General features: G+C 31.9%; 1 protein-coding gene across 3 annotated transcripts; it reads left to right on the top strand.

Moving 5' to 3' along the window:
• Nucleotides 1-2084: 2084 nt before the first annotated feature.
• On the top strand, nucleotides 2085-12350 carry LOC132721865 (uncharacterized). Of its 3 annotated transcripts, none has more exons than XM_060706242.1 (8): nucleotides 2085-2407; nucleotides 7753-8073; nucleotides 9345-9692; nucleotides 10218-10304; nucleotides 10550-10870; nucleotides 11126-11253; nucleotides 11486-11717; nucleotides 11984-12350. In XM_060706242.1, the coding sequence occupies exons 1-8, from the start codon at nucleotides 2344-2346 to the stop codon at nucleotides 12136-12138; spliced, it is 1656 nt and encodes a 551-aa protein (XP_060562225.1). In that variant the 5' UTR covers nucleotides 2085-2343; the 3' UTR covers nucleotides 12139-12350. The 3 variants fall into 3 exon arrangements, with proteins under 3 accessions (XP_060562225.1, XP_060562223.1, XP_060562224.1); XM_060706240.1 differs by having other exon boundaries at nucleotides 2110-2407; nucleotides 11924-12350; XM_060706241.1 differs by lacking the exon at nucleotides 2085-2407 and adding an exon at nucleotides 6389-6422 and having other exon boundaries at nucleotides 11924-12350.
• Nucleotides 12351-12655: the final 305 nt, after the last annotated feature.

Genomic DNA, 12655 nt, shown 5'->3' with positions numbered 1-12655 from the left:
TTTCGGTGGTGTCTTACACGCAGATAGAGTTATATGTTAGGTTTTTATAGCACCGCGACATGCTGGAATCTAATTCAAGAATGTTCAAAATGTCTGGATCAATAAGGCGCCTAAGAAAATATTCAGAGCTATTACAGCACATGTTTTATGAAATATTCACAAACTTGGCGAGTGATCTCGACACCTGTACTGACGAAATTCAATGAATGTATCTTTATGACGTTTAGAACATGGCATATAAGATTTTTTGTTTCTGCTAAAAGGTATAAGCTAGAGGGAGAGACTGCTATATGAATTGATCAAGATGTGCAGAATTCTGGATCAGATTTGATATTGGATCACTTCCCGGTCAATATATTGATAGAAATAATGCTGTTTCTTATTGTGTTTTTCCAAGTCTATTTTGTTGGGAACTCTGAGAATAAGAAATATTCATTTAAATTCTTGAATAACCCATATTTGACCAATATTTTGCATTTAGAGATAAATCCTAGTTGAAACTTAACTTGCGCCTTTAAGCATAAACATATTTAATCGCATTTCAAATATGTGCTTGGTAAGGCAATCATTTGGCATTTGACATAGTTTCTGGAGAACGCCAGCCTAACAGTGCCAGAGCTATATCAGTGCGGGTTCGAGTTGGTAATTTTTCGATAGATTTTGCTGCTAGTCACCAGAAGCGTTCAAATCATAATGAATTCTTCTGTGTTAAGTTATGCCAAAGCAAGGATTCATATTACAATTATATATTGTAATATAAATCCGTGGCCAAAGTTAGCATTCATAAATGCGACTGGGATTGTTACCTTAAAGAACTAACATATTTGCTTACCCTGGTTCAGATTCTATGGACAGGAATGAACTGACTTGACCTTTCTGCATCGCGCATAAACCGCATTAGAGCAGCAAAATGAATCAATTAAGCTCAATACCATCATGTTTGGTGTTTTGAAAAAAAAAAAATCTTCAATACGGTGACTTCCAGCTTTACTGGTGGAGGAATACCTCAGTCCCTATTTGGATTCGAACTCATAAGGGTGAGGGCAAGTGGTTTAAAGTCAACGACTAACCACTCGACAAACACCACACGCTCATGACGAACGTCCGCTGACACTCAGTAAAACGCCACAAACGAGCACCATAGGATGCGGCCAATACTCTGCAAACTTGCATCAACAGTATAATGAGCCGCGTCACGACCAACATAGTGCGTTTGCGACCAGCATAGATCCAGACCAGCCTGCGCATCCGCGCAGTCTGATCAGGATCCTTGCTGTTCGCTATCAGTTTCTCTACTTGTAAAAAGGTTGGTAAGCGAACAGCATGGATCCTGATCAGACTGCGCGGATGCACAGGCTGGTCTGGATCCATGCTGGTCGCAAACGCAGTGTTGGTTTTGTCGTGACGCGGCTCATATATACATCATGTTTCAGTACATTTAGCCCTACAATCAGTCATTTGATGGAATAAATTCAACTGTTTGACATTGATTGATTGTTTGATTTTGCTTAAGAAAAAAAATTGAAACCGTTAATGTTTCCCATCTGTAAGTTATTATTTGTGAAGATTGCATTTAACCAGAGTTCATATCTTATAGTCGTTTTCGTATAGCTACGATTGTTATTAAACATATATTAAGGGGAACGCTCATCTCGATGTGTAAACGTCATCAAGTATTTCGCAGAATTCTATTGTCCATACACAATCAGTTAGTCATAAAAATATGAACAATATGCATTGTTTACTGATTTATACACAATAAACGAAGTCTCAATTTCGTCCCACAATTACATATATACCAGAACATATTTTTGCCATTTTCTGAAAATACTTCGTTCACGAAGTGCGTAAAGTCATCATTTGAGCGTAAGAAATTTCTCATTAACGCCTCTTTTTCATGTGAACAAATTAAAACAAGTGATTATTAGTTTTAAGAAATGTTATATACATTGTATACAGAGTTAGGCCGCCAAAACATTTCAAAAGTCTTTTTTATATTGTCATGTTTTTGTAAATGAAAACCATTGTCTGACGTGTCTCAAAGCAGTACGCCGTCAGGCTCATTGTAACTTTTAAAAATTAAGAAAGTGTTATCTTAAAGTTGTAATACAATAATACTATGCGTTTCAATTGTGAGTTTTACCACTCTAAAATTACTGTTTCTATGAATTACTAATGTTTAACCCTTTACTCCGTTACTAAGGGGCAAGCATTTGCTGTCAGATAAATAAAGAAAAATAATTAATACACATCCGTTGTAAGACTGACAGAGAACGATAACAAAAAGGAAGTAAAGTATTTTGCTAAACATAAGCTTTCAGTTTGTGCTTGGTTGAATTAACAATGATATCTAAATTTATATTATTTAACATAATACACTATTTGGTATTTGGGTTTATATATGCAGGTAAGTTTATTATTTTCAATAATATTTTATATTGATCTCATTTCATTTATTTGAAATTAGCATTTCAAATACCTTTGACAAGATACAAATACTCAAGAAATACAATTTGCATTGATAAAACACAAAAATGCTTTTAAAGTTAATAAACAATTTAACATTTGGATATATTATGTAATGTAGGTACTAGCTTTATAGAGTACTAAATATTATAAGAACATGCACACTTTGTGATAAAGATATATATCAGTTGATATTAATGTTATCTTATGCATGCGCTATGTATTTTAAAAAAATAATAATTCATATGTTTGATTTTTAGTTTTATTTATTTATAACATTGTTATAACTTTTTCAATTTAACCTTTGATGCACTGACTGTAATGGACCTCGTAAATACGATCGAGAACGTGTGACATTATCAAGTTAGATTGTTTTTCGGCTAAAACTTTTCATATTTTTGCCGCACGAATTTTCCATTTTTCGCAAAGTTTATGTTCTGTACAAACTATTATTTTTATTTGTGTGTTTGGTGATTTTAAGACATTTTGGCACGGTCAAACGTTTTGTTAACCAAGAGACGAAGAGAGTCGGAAACAAAATTGCTTCAGAAAAAGTGTTAATATTGGTCATTGTCGTCTGTAAAAAGACACCGTACCTTTTTTCCTGCTAGCAAAATTTCTAGTATTATGTCGCAAACTAACGCTTTCTTAGACCACATTACAATTTATTTTCACCCTTTCCCTTTTGATATTGCAAACGGTACAAACGTTGTAATATGATGATAATATTGAAATAGATTTGCTGACAACATTATTAACTTCATAGGGAACATGGCTTATTTACACAATATTCATCCATGCACATTGTTCCTCTTACCAAATCTATATAAGCTAATTACTGCGCTTCTGAGTTTGCATACATGACTATAACTTGCAAAAAAGTGTTGCATTTTGAAGTAGCATTTTCTTCTATGTTCTTTAACCAGAACATTGTTGCCTGCTGCGTGTCGTAAAGCAGCATTTCATCAGGTTAATTGTTACTTTATACAAATTAAGAAAGTGTAAATTGTTAAACACTACTGTTAGGTGTGCTTCATTTGAATGAATATTAATAAATACTACAAACGTTATTCCTCTCAAATATATACAAATTGTGCTGAAACTGCTACAAAATTACAACAACAACTTAATGTAATTGATCAATTTTGCTTGAACACAGGCATGGAAATTAATCTTGACAAAACAGAGATAATTGTATCTCGAAATTGAGGTCGTCTTCGTAATTATGAATCTTGGTCTTTTCGCGGTCAGCCTGTAAATACAACTGCTGTTTATAAATATATGGGTTTGTTATTCACTCCACAACTATCATGGAATGTAGCTCATGATAAATTAGCTTCACAAGCTCAAAGAGCAATTTTTGCCATCAAAGGTTATGAAAAACCATTTGGTAATTTTCCCATAAAGGAACACTTTAAAATTTTGATACAATGATCAAACCTATTCTTTGTTATGGATCACAGATTTGGGGGTATGAATTTAGTCCAACTATAGAATCTGTTCATAATATGTTCTGTAAGGGTTTATTAAATGTTCGAAAAAATACAAATACAAGCATGGTGTTAGGTGAATGTGGTAGACTCCCGCTTTGTATTACTTATTAATGATTAGATGAAGCTGGATGAACTTGTTGGGCTAGCAAAATACGAATACTTTTGTACAATTACGGATTTGGTTACATTTGGATTTCTCAAGAACTAGGAGATGTGAATATTTTTGTTAGCATTTTTAAACAACGCATAATCGATTGTTATACTCAAAATTGGCATGATGATATTAACAATGCCAGAAGATGTCACCATTACTGTTATTTTAAAAGCCTATTAAATGTAGAACGGTATCTTCTAATAGAAATCCCTGTAAAACATAAGAAAGCATATGCTAAATTTCGATGTTCAAATCACAAACTTAATGTTGAAATCGGTAGGCATTTAAATATACCTTTTCAAGAACGCTTTTGCAACTTTTGTCTTGAAAATCATTTAACTTATCATATTGACTGTGAATATCATGCTTTTTTTTCATTGTTAAAATATTTAGAAATTAGAAATACCTATTTACTAAACTGGTATAATTCCGGAACTGAATTACATAACTTTTATAAATTACTTTCATCAAATGATATTTCTATAATTAAGAAAATCTCTACTTATATTTACCACCTCATGATCTCTATAGCACAGTAGCATTTAAATGTAATGATTGTCAAAACTTGTAAAAGACACAACCTTATAATGTTAAATATCATATTTTGTATGACATGTATTTTGGGCCGGTGGCCTTTATTTACTGAATAAATCTTTTGACTTGACTTGACTTGACTTGACTTGACATACGTTGATACATTTTAAACGACATGTCAGGCCTTTCACACATGTTCATACGTGTAAAATATACCTCGCAGAATGGTGATTTTAATACTTATTTGAGCAAAGCGAATCTTTGTTTCTTATGTACTGACGCTTTATTTACATAGATGATGTAAGTCTTCTTACAGTACTTATTGTGATGACCTGAATCATCTGTGAAATATCATCAGTATCACTTACTTTATACCATTTTGTTTAGAAATCAATGTTTCTAACATACAATAAGAATAATATATCAAGTCATTTGGATATTCTGGGGTTAAGCAAAAACAGAAACTAATTAACTACATCTTTATCACTTGTCTGGGAACATATCAGGGGAAGAAGATTTTCCCTCTTCTGGAAACTTTTACAGTACACGTTTTTATCTTAATATTTCTATTTCAATCGTCATGATAATACAAACGTTAGTAAACAAAAGAAACTGAACAGTTCAACCGATGCAAGATTATTAATAAGGATGTTATTTAAACAAATGTATCAAATAAGGAAAGTAATCTGAGTCCTTATTATCAGGTAAACAGATTAATTATCTTTTAAAAAAGTGACCTAAATAAACCTAGTTATCTATCGAAACCAATTGAGGAAGATAAACCCCATTTGAAATAGGGCGTTAACCAAGTAAAAGGTGTTATGTTGCCATAGCAAGGTAAATTATCTGTCTCACTTATCGTTCAATTATTGTTTATTTCGGGGTGAAGTAGTTTATATTATTGTCAATGTATCTCTATTCAGACATGTATTAATGTCCTTATTTTTCAAATATATTTTTTAGATGTTTTAAAATTTTACATGGTTTAAACAACTTTGTAAATGCCAAATATAACGAAAATCAGGCGTGTTAGTGTTCTTTCCATTACAAGATTTCTATCAAAACTTTACATTTAAGTAGGTATTGATATATGAACAACTAAATGCTTATAGCATTTATTCACTAATAAACTACATGATGAATACAGATAAGGAAACGATGATTTGTATTTTCCTTAATTAATTTGTTATCGCCATATGTATATTACATGACACTGTAAGGTTTTTAACAAAGAATGAAAAGGAGCCGAGAGTCGTTTGTCACGTGAAAACATTACGTTGTTAGGGTAAGATGACGTGTGTAATATTGACGTTATGAAACCACATGTTTAATTTCTGAGAAATTTCAGGTTGATATAAATCGTACTTAAACATTTTTCGATGTAAACGTCCTAATTTAAGCACTTATACATCTTTTCTATTTATAATATACCTATACATATTTTACTATGTTAACTTATGAAATACGACAAGACGGAAAAAAAAATAAGTATCAAAATATATACCGGAACACGTTACATAACAGTTATCAGAGTAAAATATGTTTTATTATATCTGACTTTAATGGGTTTGACTATAGAACGGTTTACGCGCTTTGTTGGATCCTTGTTTAATAAGAACCAACCAAGTCACGTGATTATTGAATCATTAATTTCATCTAACCATATCCTTATTTTATAAATTTTCTTTAAAGTTTAGAGTCTAGAAGTTTACAATAAACAAGCAATTTAATTTAGTTAATGTGTATAAAATTATGTATGTTGAACAGCTTATCAGGTAAAATACAGATTTTTTATGGACTTTATAAGGAAGTAACCAAATATTTAAATACTTATATTTGTTACTTCTTAACTTCCTGTATCATCTGATTGGAAGACTGCCTTAACTTTTTATATTCAAAATACTCTATATATCGTATCGATCTGAGATAACCGTATTAATCGTAAATACATTCTACCATGTATCTTAATTGATACTTAATTCTCTTTTTTTATCTATAAATAAGCATGAACTTAATTCAATGTACGAGTTGTTCAAGATCTAACACGAGTTTATTTTCACTTTCAATCAAATATCTATTTGCGACACAATATCCACACAAAAGATGCATTTTTGTTTCTAAAATCTATAACAATCTTTACACTTCTTTATGTTTTTCTCTCGATTTTTTTTCGATTGTTTTGTTCTAATTTGGTCTTATTTTCCTAATACATTTTTATTTCATGCTTCCCAGTGTTTTATTGTAATATATCAGATGATTATATTCTGATAAACCACTAGTGAAATTTATAAAATATAATTTTCACTGTAGCCGGACTATATCTGAATGCGGATGAAAAGAAAACCATAACTAAATGGAATAACACGCAGAAATAAATGCCGTCATACGTAAATTTTGCTTCTTTGGGAAAAGAAAGTCGATGTCATCATACATCATTTTAAAAATGTAACAAAATTAGAGAAATTTAGCAGAACTATATTTCAAAAATGATGATGTGACGTCATAATGTTATGACGTCATAAAGGAGAATGCGCGACGTTACGCGGCAAAATCAGTAAAAAATACTTAAAATCACTAAAATAAGCATGAATTAAAAAGAAAATTTATTTGTTTTACATATAAGATTGAAATATATTTCATTCGTGAACACCAGCTATTATATTTTCACTCGTGGCTACGCCACTCGTGAAAATATTGCATCTGGTGTTCACTCAGTGAAATTATATTTCGATCTTACATGCAAAACAAACAAATATCCTCTATGTAATAATACTGTTAATATATTTTATCTTGGATGTAACAATTTATTAAATCATCTGTATCACCAAAATATGTACCGATGTCTAGCCAGAAGTGAAGAGAATTACAATAAGCCTTGAGCTTCCAGTACAATCCACTTTATCATGATTTTGTATAAATTTTGTGTTTGATGTGAATATTGTAACTTGATGAAAAAAATAAATATGTTTAAACCAAAACGTTGACTTTATTGAGCATTTAAAAATTGTAATACATCGGCGTAACTTTGAAAAGCATGACAACAGAACATTACATTCTTTTACAAAAATATTTGTAAAATATATCTGAAAAAATTCTCTTTTACAGAAGAAGTAATCAAATGTCTGACAAAACCAGCAGAGAAAATTCGAATTTCGTGCCCGAGAGGTTACGTGATATACAGACCAGTGATTTTGGCGGGAAATAGTGAGAGTAAAATATGTAACCCTTCTCCAACAGACTGTGTTGGGTCTACGAAAGAAATAAAGAGACAGACAGACAACTGCTTTTGGAAAAAGAGATGCATAATAAAACTGTGTAATGCTGGGACTATCAGAACGTGTGAACATAACAATCCATCTATATCACCACCATCATCTCACAATATAACTTACATTATCATCAAACAAATGTACTGTATACCAAAAGGTAAATATCATTTTAGCTGACAAAATACTGAAATAAAAGCATGTCTACATATTTTATAATACAAGGGAGAATATATGACTAAATCATAATAACTAGGTCATAAAAACAACTTGAATTTATCATATTGCATCAAGATTCTCAATACGCAATGATTACTGTGACAGTAATGGAAGGCATTGATGGAAATGAGCCGCGTCATGACAAAACCAACATAGTGCGTTTGCGACCAGCATGGATCCAGACCAGCCTGCGCATCCGCGCAGTCTGATCAGGATTCATGCTGTTCGCTTACACACCTAATAACAAGTAGAGAAACTGATAGCGAACAGCATGGATCCTGATCAGACTGCGCAGATGCGCAGGCTGGTCTGGATCCATGCTGGTCGCAAACCCATTATGTTGGTTTTGTCATGACGCGGCTCAATTATTGTTGCATACAAATAAAATGAAAACCACATATGTATTTAGTACATAGAGGATATTGAATGAGTGTAGTTTAATACTAAATTTATTGAACGAGTTGAATAAAATCATATTACGCGAGCCTCTGGCGAGCATTATATTGTTTTATTCAACGAGTTCAATAAATTTAGTATTGAATCTACACGAATATAATATTCTTTTTATCACATATATGGAATAAGAACAGTAAACTGTTAAAGTGAGTAATTATTCTATGACGCGCCCATAGTGTAACGCTAACATTCGCGCGCTTTAACGCTATGTTTCTATATAGCGCAAATGACGTCACGTTAAAGTGTTATTACACTAGTGTAATATCGTTTTTATTAAATGGCTTTATCACACACCCGTGCCGATTTTGCGACTCCGTAAATATGGTATTGCACGGCCGTGCATATATTTTGACGTGACGTCATTAGCGTTATACAAACATAGTGTAAAGACGCGCTAAATGTTAGCGTTATACTATAGGCGCGTCAATGAAAAATGACTCTAATTTCACTTTAAATGGTCTTTATTTTGGGATTGTGATAAATAGAATATTAAATTCGTGTAAGTTCATTACTGAATTTATTGCACTCGTTGAATAAAATGATATTATGCTCGCCAGAGGCTCGCATAATATAATCTTATTCAACTCGTGCAATAAATTCAGTATTGAACTTACACTCATTCAATATCCTCTATTATTACACTCCTGCGCCACGGTTTATGTGATAAAAAAAGGTAAACATTAGATAGTTAATACACAATGTTGATTAAACAAGTATGCATAGATTGCCTTTGGATTTATTGAATCTTATTTTCAGACATCATCATTGACATTTGTTTAAAATCAAAAACAAGATCTGATTATAAGATCGGCGTGATCAAAAGTCATCGTGAGTATCCCAGAAGCAAACCAAGAGCGGAAATATGTGCCATGACTATACCAATTAAAGATAGGAAAACTCTTATCATACAGGCTGTGACAGAAAATAACACATTTCCTAGTGGACTTACTTTGCAAAACGTTCTTAAAGGAGGTCAGAAAACAGAAAATATTTCTACGATGAAAGAAGTTATGTTGCATGGAAACACATCAAAAGCATTAAAAATTACTGTAGATTATCGTTGGAAAAGAAGAACGCTTGAAGGATTCATATTACAATTTAATGGTAATATATTTCAATGCGTTCACCGCCAGTGAATACATTTTTATAGAATTTGTTAAATATGTTTGTGTGGCTGTTCCAAATTTAAGGCTTGACAAATTCTATAAACACATTCAATTGGTTAAGGATGATTCAATAATAAATTTTCTTAAAAATCTTTACAGACACGCATCAATATTAAATAATAAAATATGTCTTTAAAAGTTGTATGATTAGTAAAAATGATTTTAATCTTTTAATATATATTATATAAGTGTTATTACATAAAAAAATAATGACACATACAAATACACATTCAAGATTCATACAAAACACATTCAATACACATTTAGAACAAATTCAATACACATGCAATATGCATTACATACACATACAATACACAATCAATAAATATTCAATACGAATACAATATACATACAATATACATACAATATACACCTATACACATACAATACGCATTCATGTCAAATGCAGTTCACATGCGATAAAGGTCTTGTTTAATGATTGAAGTGATATTTTCAATTTCAGCGTATGAAAGTTCTCAACTTAATTCTGTTTTAAAATGGCCAAGTAGTTCTCGACCAGTAATGAAGGAACTAGGCTGGATAGTAGATGGTAAGATTATGCTTGTTTTAAAGTTTATCTAAAAATATCAAAGTAACGTCTAAACATTTTATGCTTTTTCCCGATTATCTCAAAGACAATGTGACATATCATTCTCTATTCACATATTTTTTCTTCTGTTTCGAATGGAGATATTCGTAATAACTCCTATTTTAAAAAGCATATACATGCATCTGTGGAAATAATATAACAAATCTTAAGTGATAATAAATAGATGGTTTTGAATGTCATTATAGTGAAGCCAGTTATAGAACAATGTGCAGTAGATGTAGAAGGACACATGCGACTTTCATGTGAAAATGACGAGGTGATATATTCCCCCGCAGTCGCCCTGTCAGGATATACGAGAAGAAAATCGAAATGTATGTTTACCAAAAAGAATCCGTGTGGAGGATTTTCACCTGAACTTCTTGTGCAGAGAAACTTGTGCTACTGGAAAAAGTCCTGCGATATTACATGGCAGAAGTCGAGCCGAATTGTTGTGACGAAAGAGGCAAAGTGTATCGGGTTTTCTGCTTCAACCATCGGTCTTTCTGGTCATAGATGTGTGGATAAAGGTAATATTATTAAAATTATTTTATGATCATATCGTAATTTTTCACAGTATAACTTTAAAACTCCTCGTTTATTTGTATACCAAGTGGCTATATATTTGAAATGATTTTCTAGTAAAATGTGTAATTATAAATAGTATTACATACGTTAAAAGTCTTACTTAATTATGGAAGTTCTTGCTTATTTGTAAATGAGCGACGTAACTACATGCATGTAGGCAAATCATTGAAAGTGAACTTTTATTTTACTTTCAACAGCTAAAATCACAGATCTTTGTACCAATGAAACAAGTGCTATCAATTCATCATGGGGAATTATTCGGAGTCACCCAGTGTATCCATGGTACTTTAATCCGCGGTTTGACGAGTGTAAACGGATTATAAATGTAAGAACCAATACTTAATAATATTTTCAAAATAATAAACGAATTAAACTGAAATGGTTAGCTCGCACATCTTGGCAGGTCATATATGAGTGGTGTTGAACTCTGTAATAGGTTGAGCGGTAAATAATGATAGTCTTCCACCTAATTAAGGATGAGAAAATAAAGATAAAAGCGTGTAAGTGTACATGTATCTTAAAAATGTATGTTTGATCTCAATATTATTCTTAAATAGATTGGTGGAAGGCAAGCAGTGACACTGATAGTTCAAGACATGAACCTTGATCCCGACGGAAGAGACAAATTTTCAATAACGCACGTGCGAAAGTCGAGTAAGGATACTATAGTAAACGCAAAAACCGGAAAAGAAGGCTCCTACTTTACAGTGAAAGGTGGCAAACTTGTTATTAGGTTCAAGCCTTTTCAAAAGTCAAAATCAGGACGGGGATTCATCCTTGTATTTAGAAGTAAGTATTGATTAGTGTTTCAATCTCAGGTATTTGTTATATACTCATATGAAACATATACAATGTACATGATAATTAAACAGACACACTTTACTTTTGTTTTGCAGGTATATTGCTTAATTTCTGTTCTACCTGAGAAATATGATATCGAATGTAAATAAAACATCGCGTCAAAAATTACATTAGAACTTTCTTTTTATCTTCAGGATTTAAAGTATCCAGGGATGATATTGACGCTATTCCGTATAATGATGCTGGTATTTCAGGACATGCTATAAACCCATTAAGAGACTCCTCCTCTAGAACGATGTCATTTAGATTGTCCAATAGAAGATTGTGTTCAAAACGAGGAAAATTAAGAAAGAAGGGACGGGCTTGTAACAGAAGAATTTGGACAGATTACTTCACTAGACTAGAATAATATAGCCACAACACATGTTCACACAAAGGAAGAGTCACGTCAAGAAAATGGTACAACAATGAAAGATATAAAATGTCAGTTAGAGACGCATAATATATTATCTGTTCATATATGGTGTACATTTAGATATCTATTTATATATATTAACTATGTATTCAATTATTAATACTTCTATCTATTTATATTTATGCAATACATATGTAGAATCTCTTTTTCGTGTTTCAAGAATTTGTTTCGTGGATAGAATATCGGTGATATTACATATCTTAGCATAATCTATTTGACCTGAATTACACCATGATCCAATCTGATTAAAATCCGCTGTAAATAACGCTCCGCGTTTAGGTCTGACCGAGACCCAATACGAGATAATTTCTGGTGGAGTTTCACACAGTCAATCATCAGTGAGCTTTCATAATTTTGAAAGCGATGTGGTTTCTAATTTTAACCCTTGGAAAACCAATACTGAGTAGGTAATTTTCACGAATTCGAGAACAAGCATGACATTGTCCATAAA

This window comes from Ruditapes philippinarum, unplaced genomic scaffold (genome assembly GCF_026571515.1).
Source record: "Ruditapes philippinarum isolate M1 unplaced genomic scaffold, ASM2657151v2 ctg970_1_1_1_1, whole genome shotgun sequence".
Taxonomy (NCBI): Eukaryota; Metazoa; Mollusca; class Bivalvia; order Venerida; family Veneridae; genus Ruditapes; species Ruditapes philippinarum.
The sequence above is the reverse complement of the archived record's forward strand: the minus strand, read 5'-3'. Positions and strand labels throughout refer to the sequence as shown.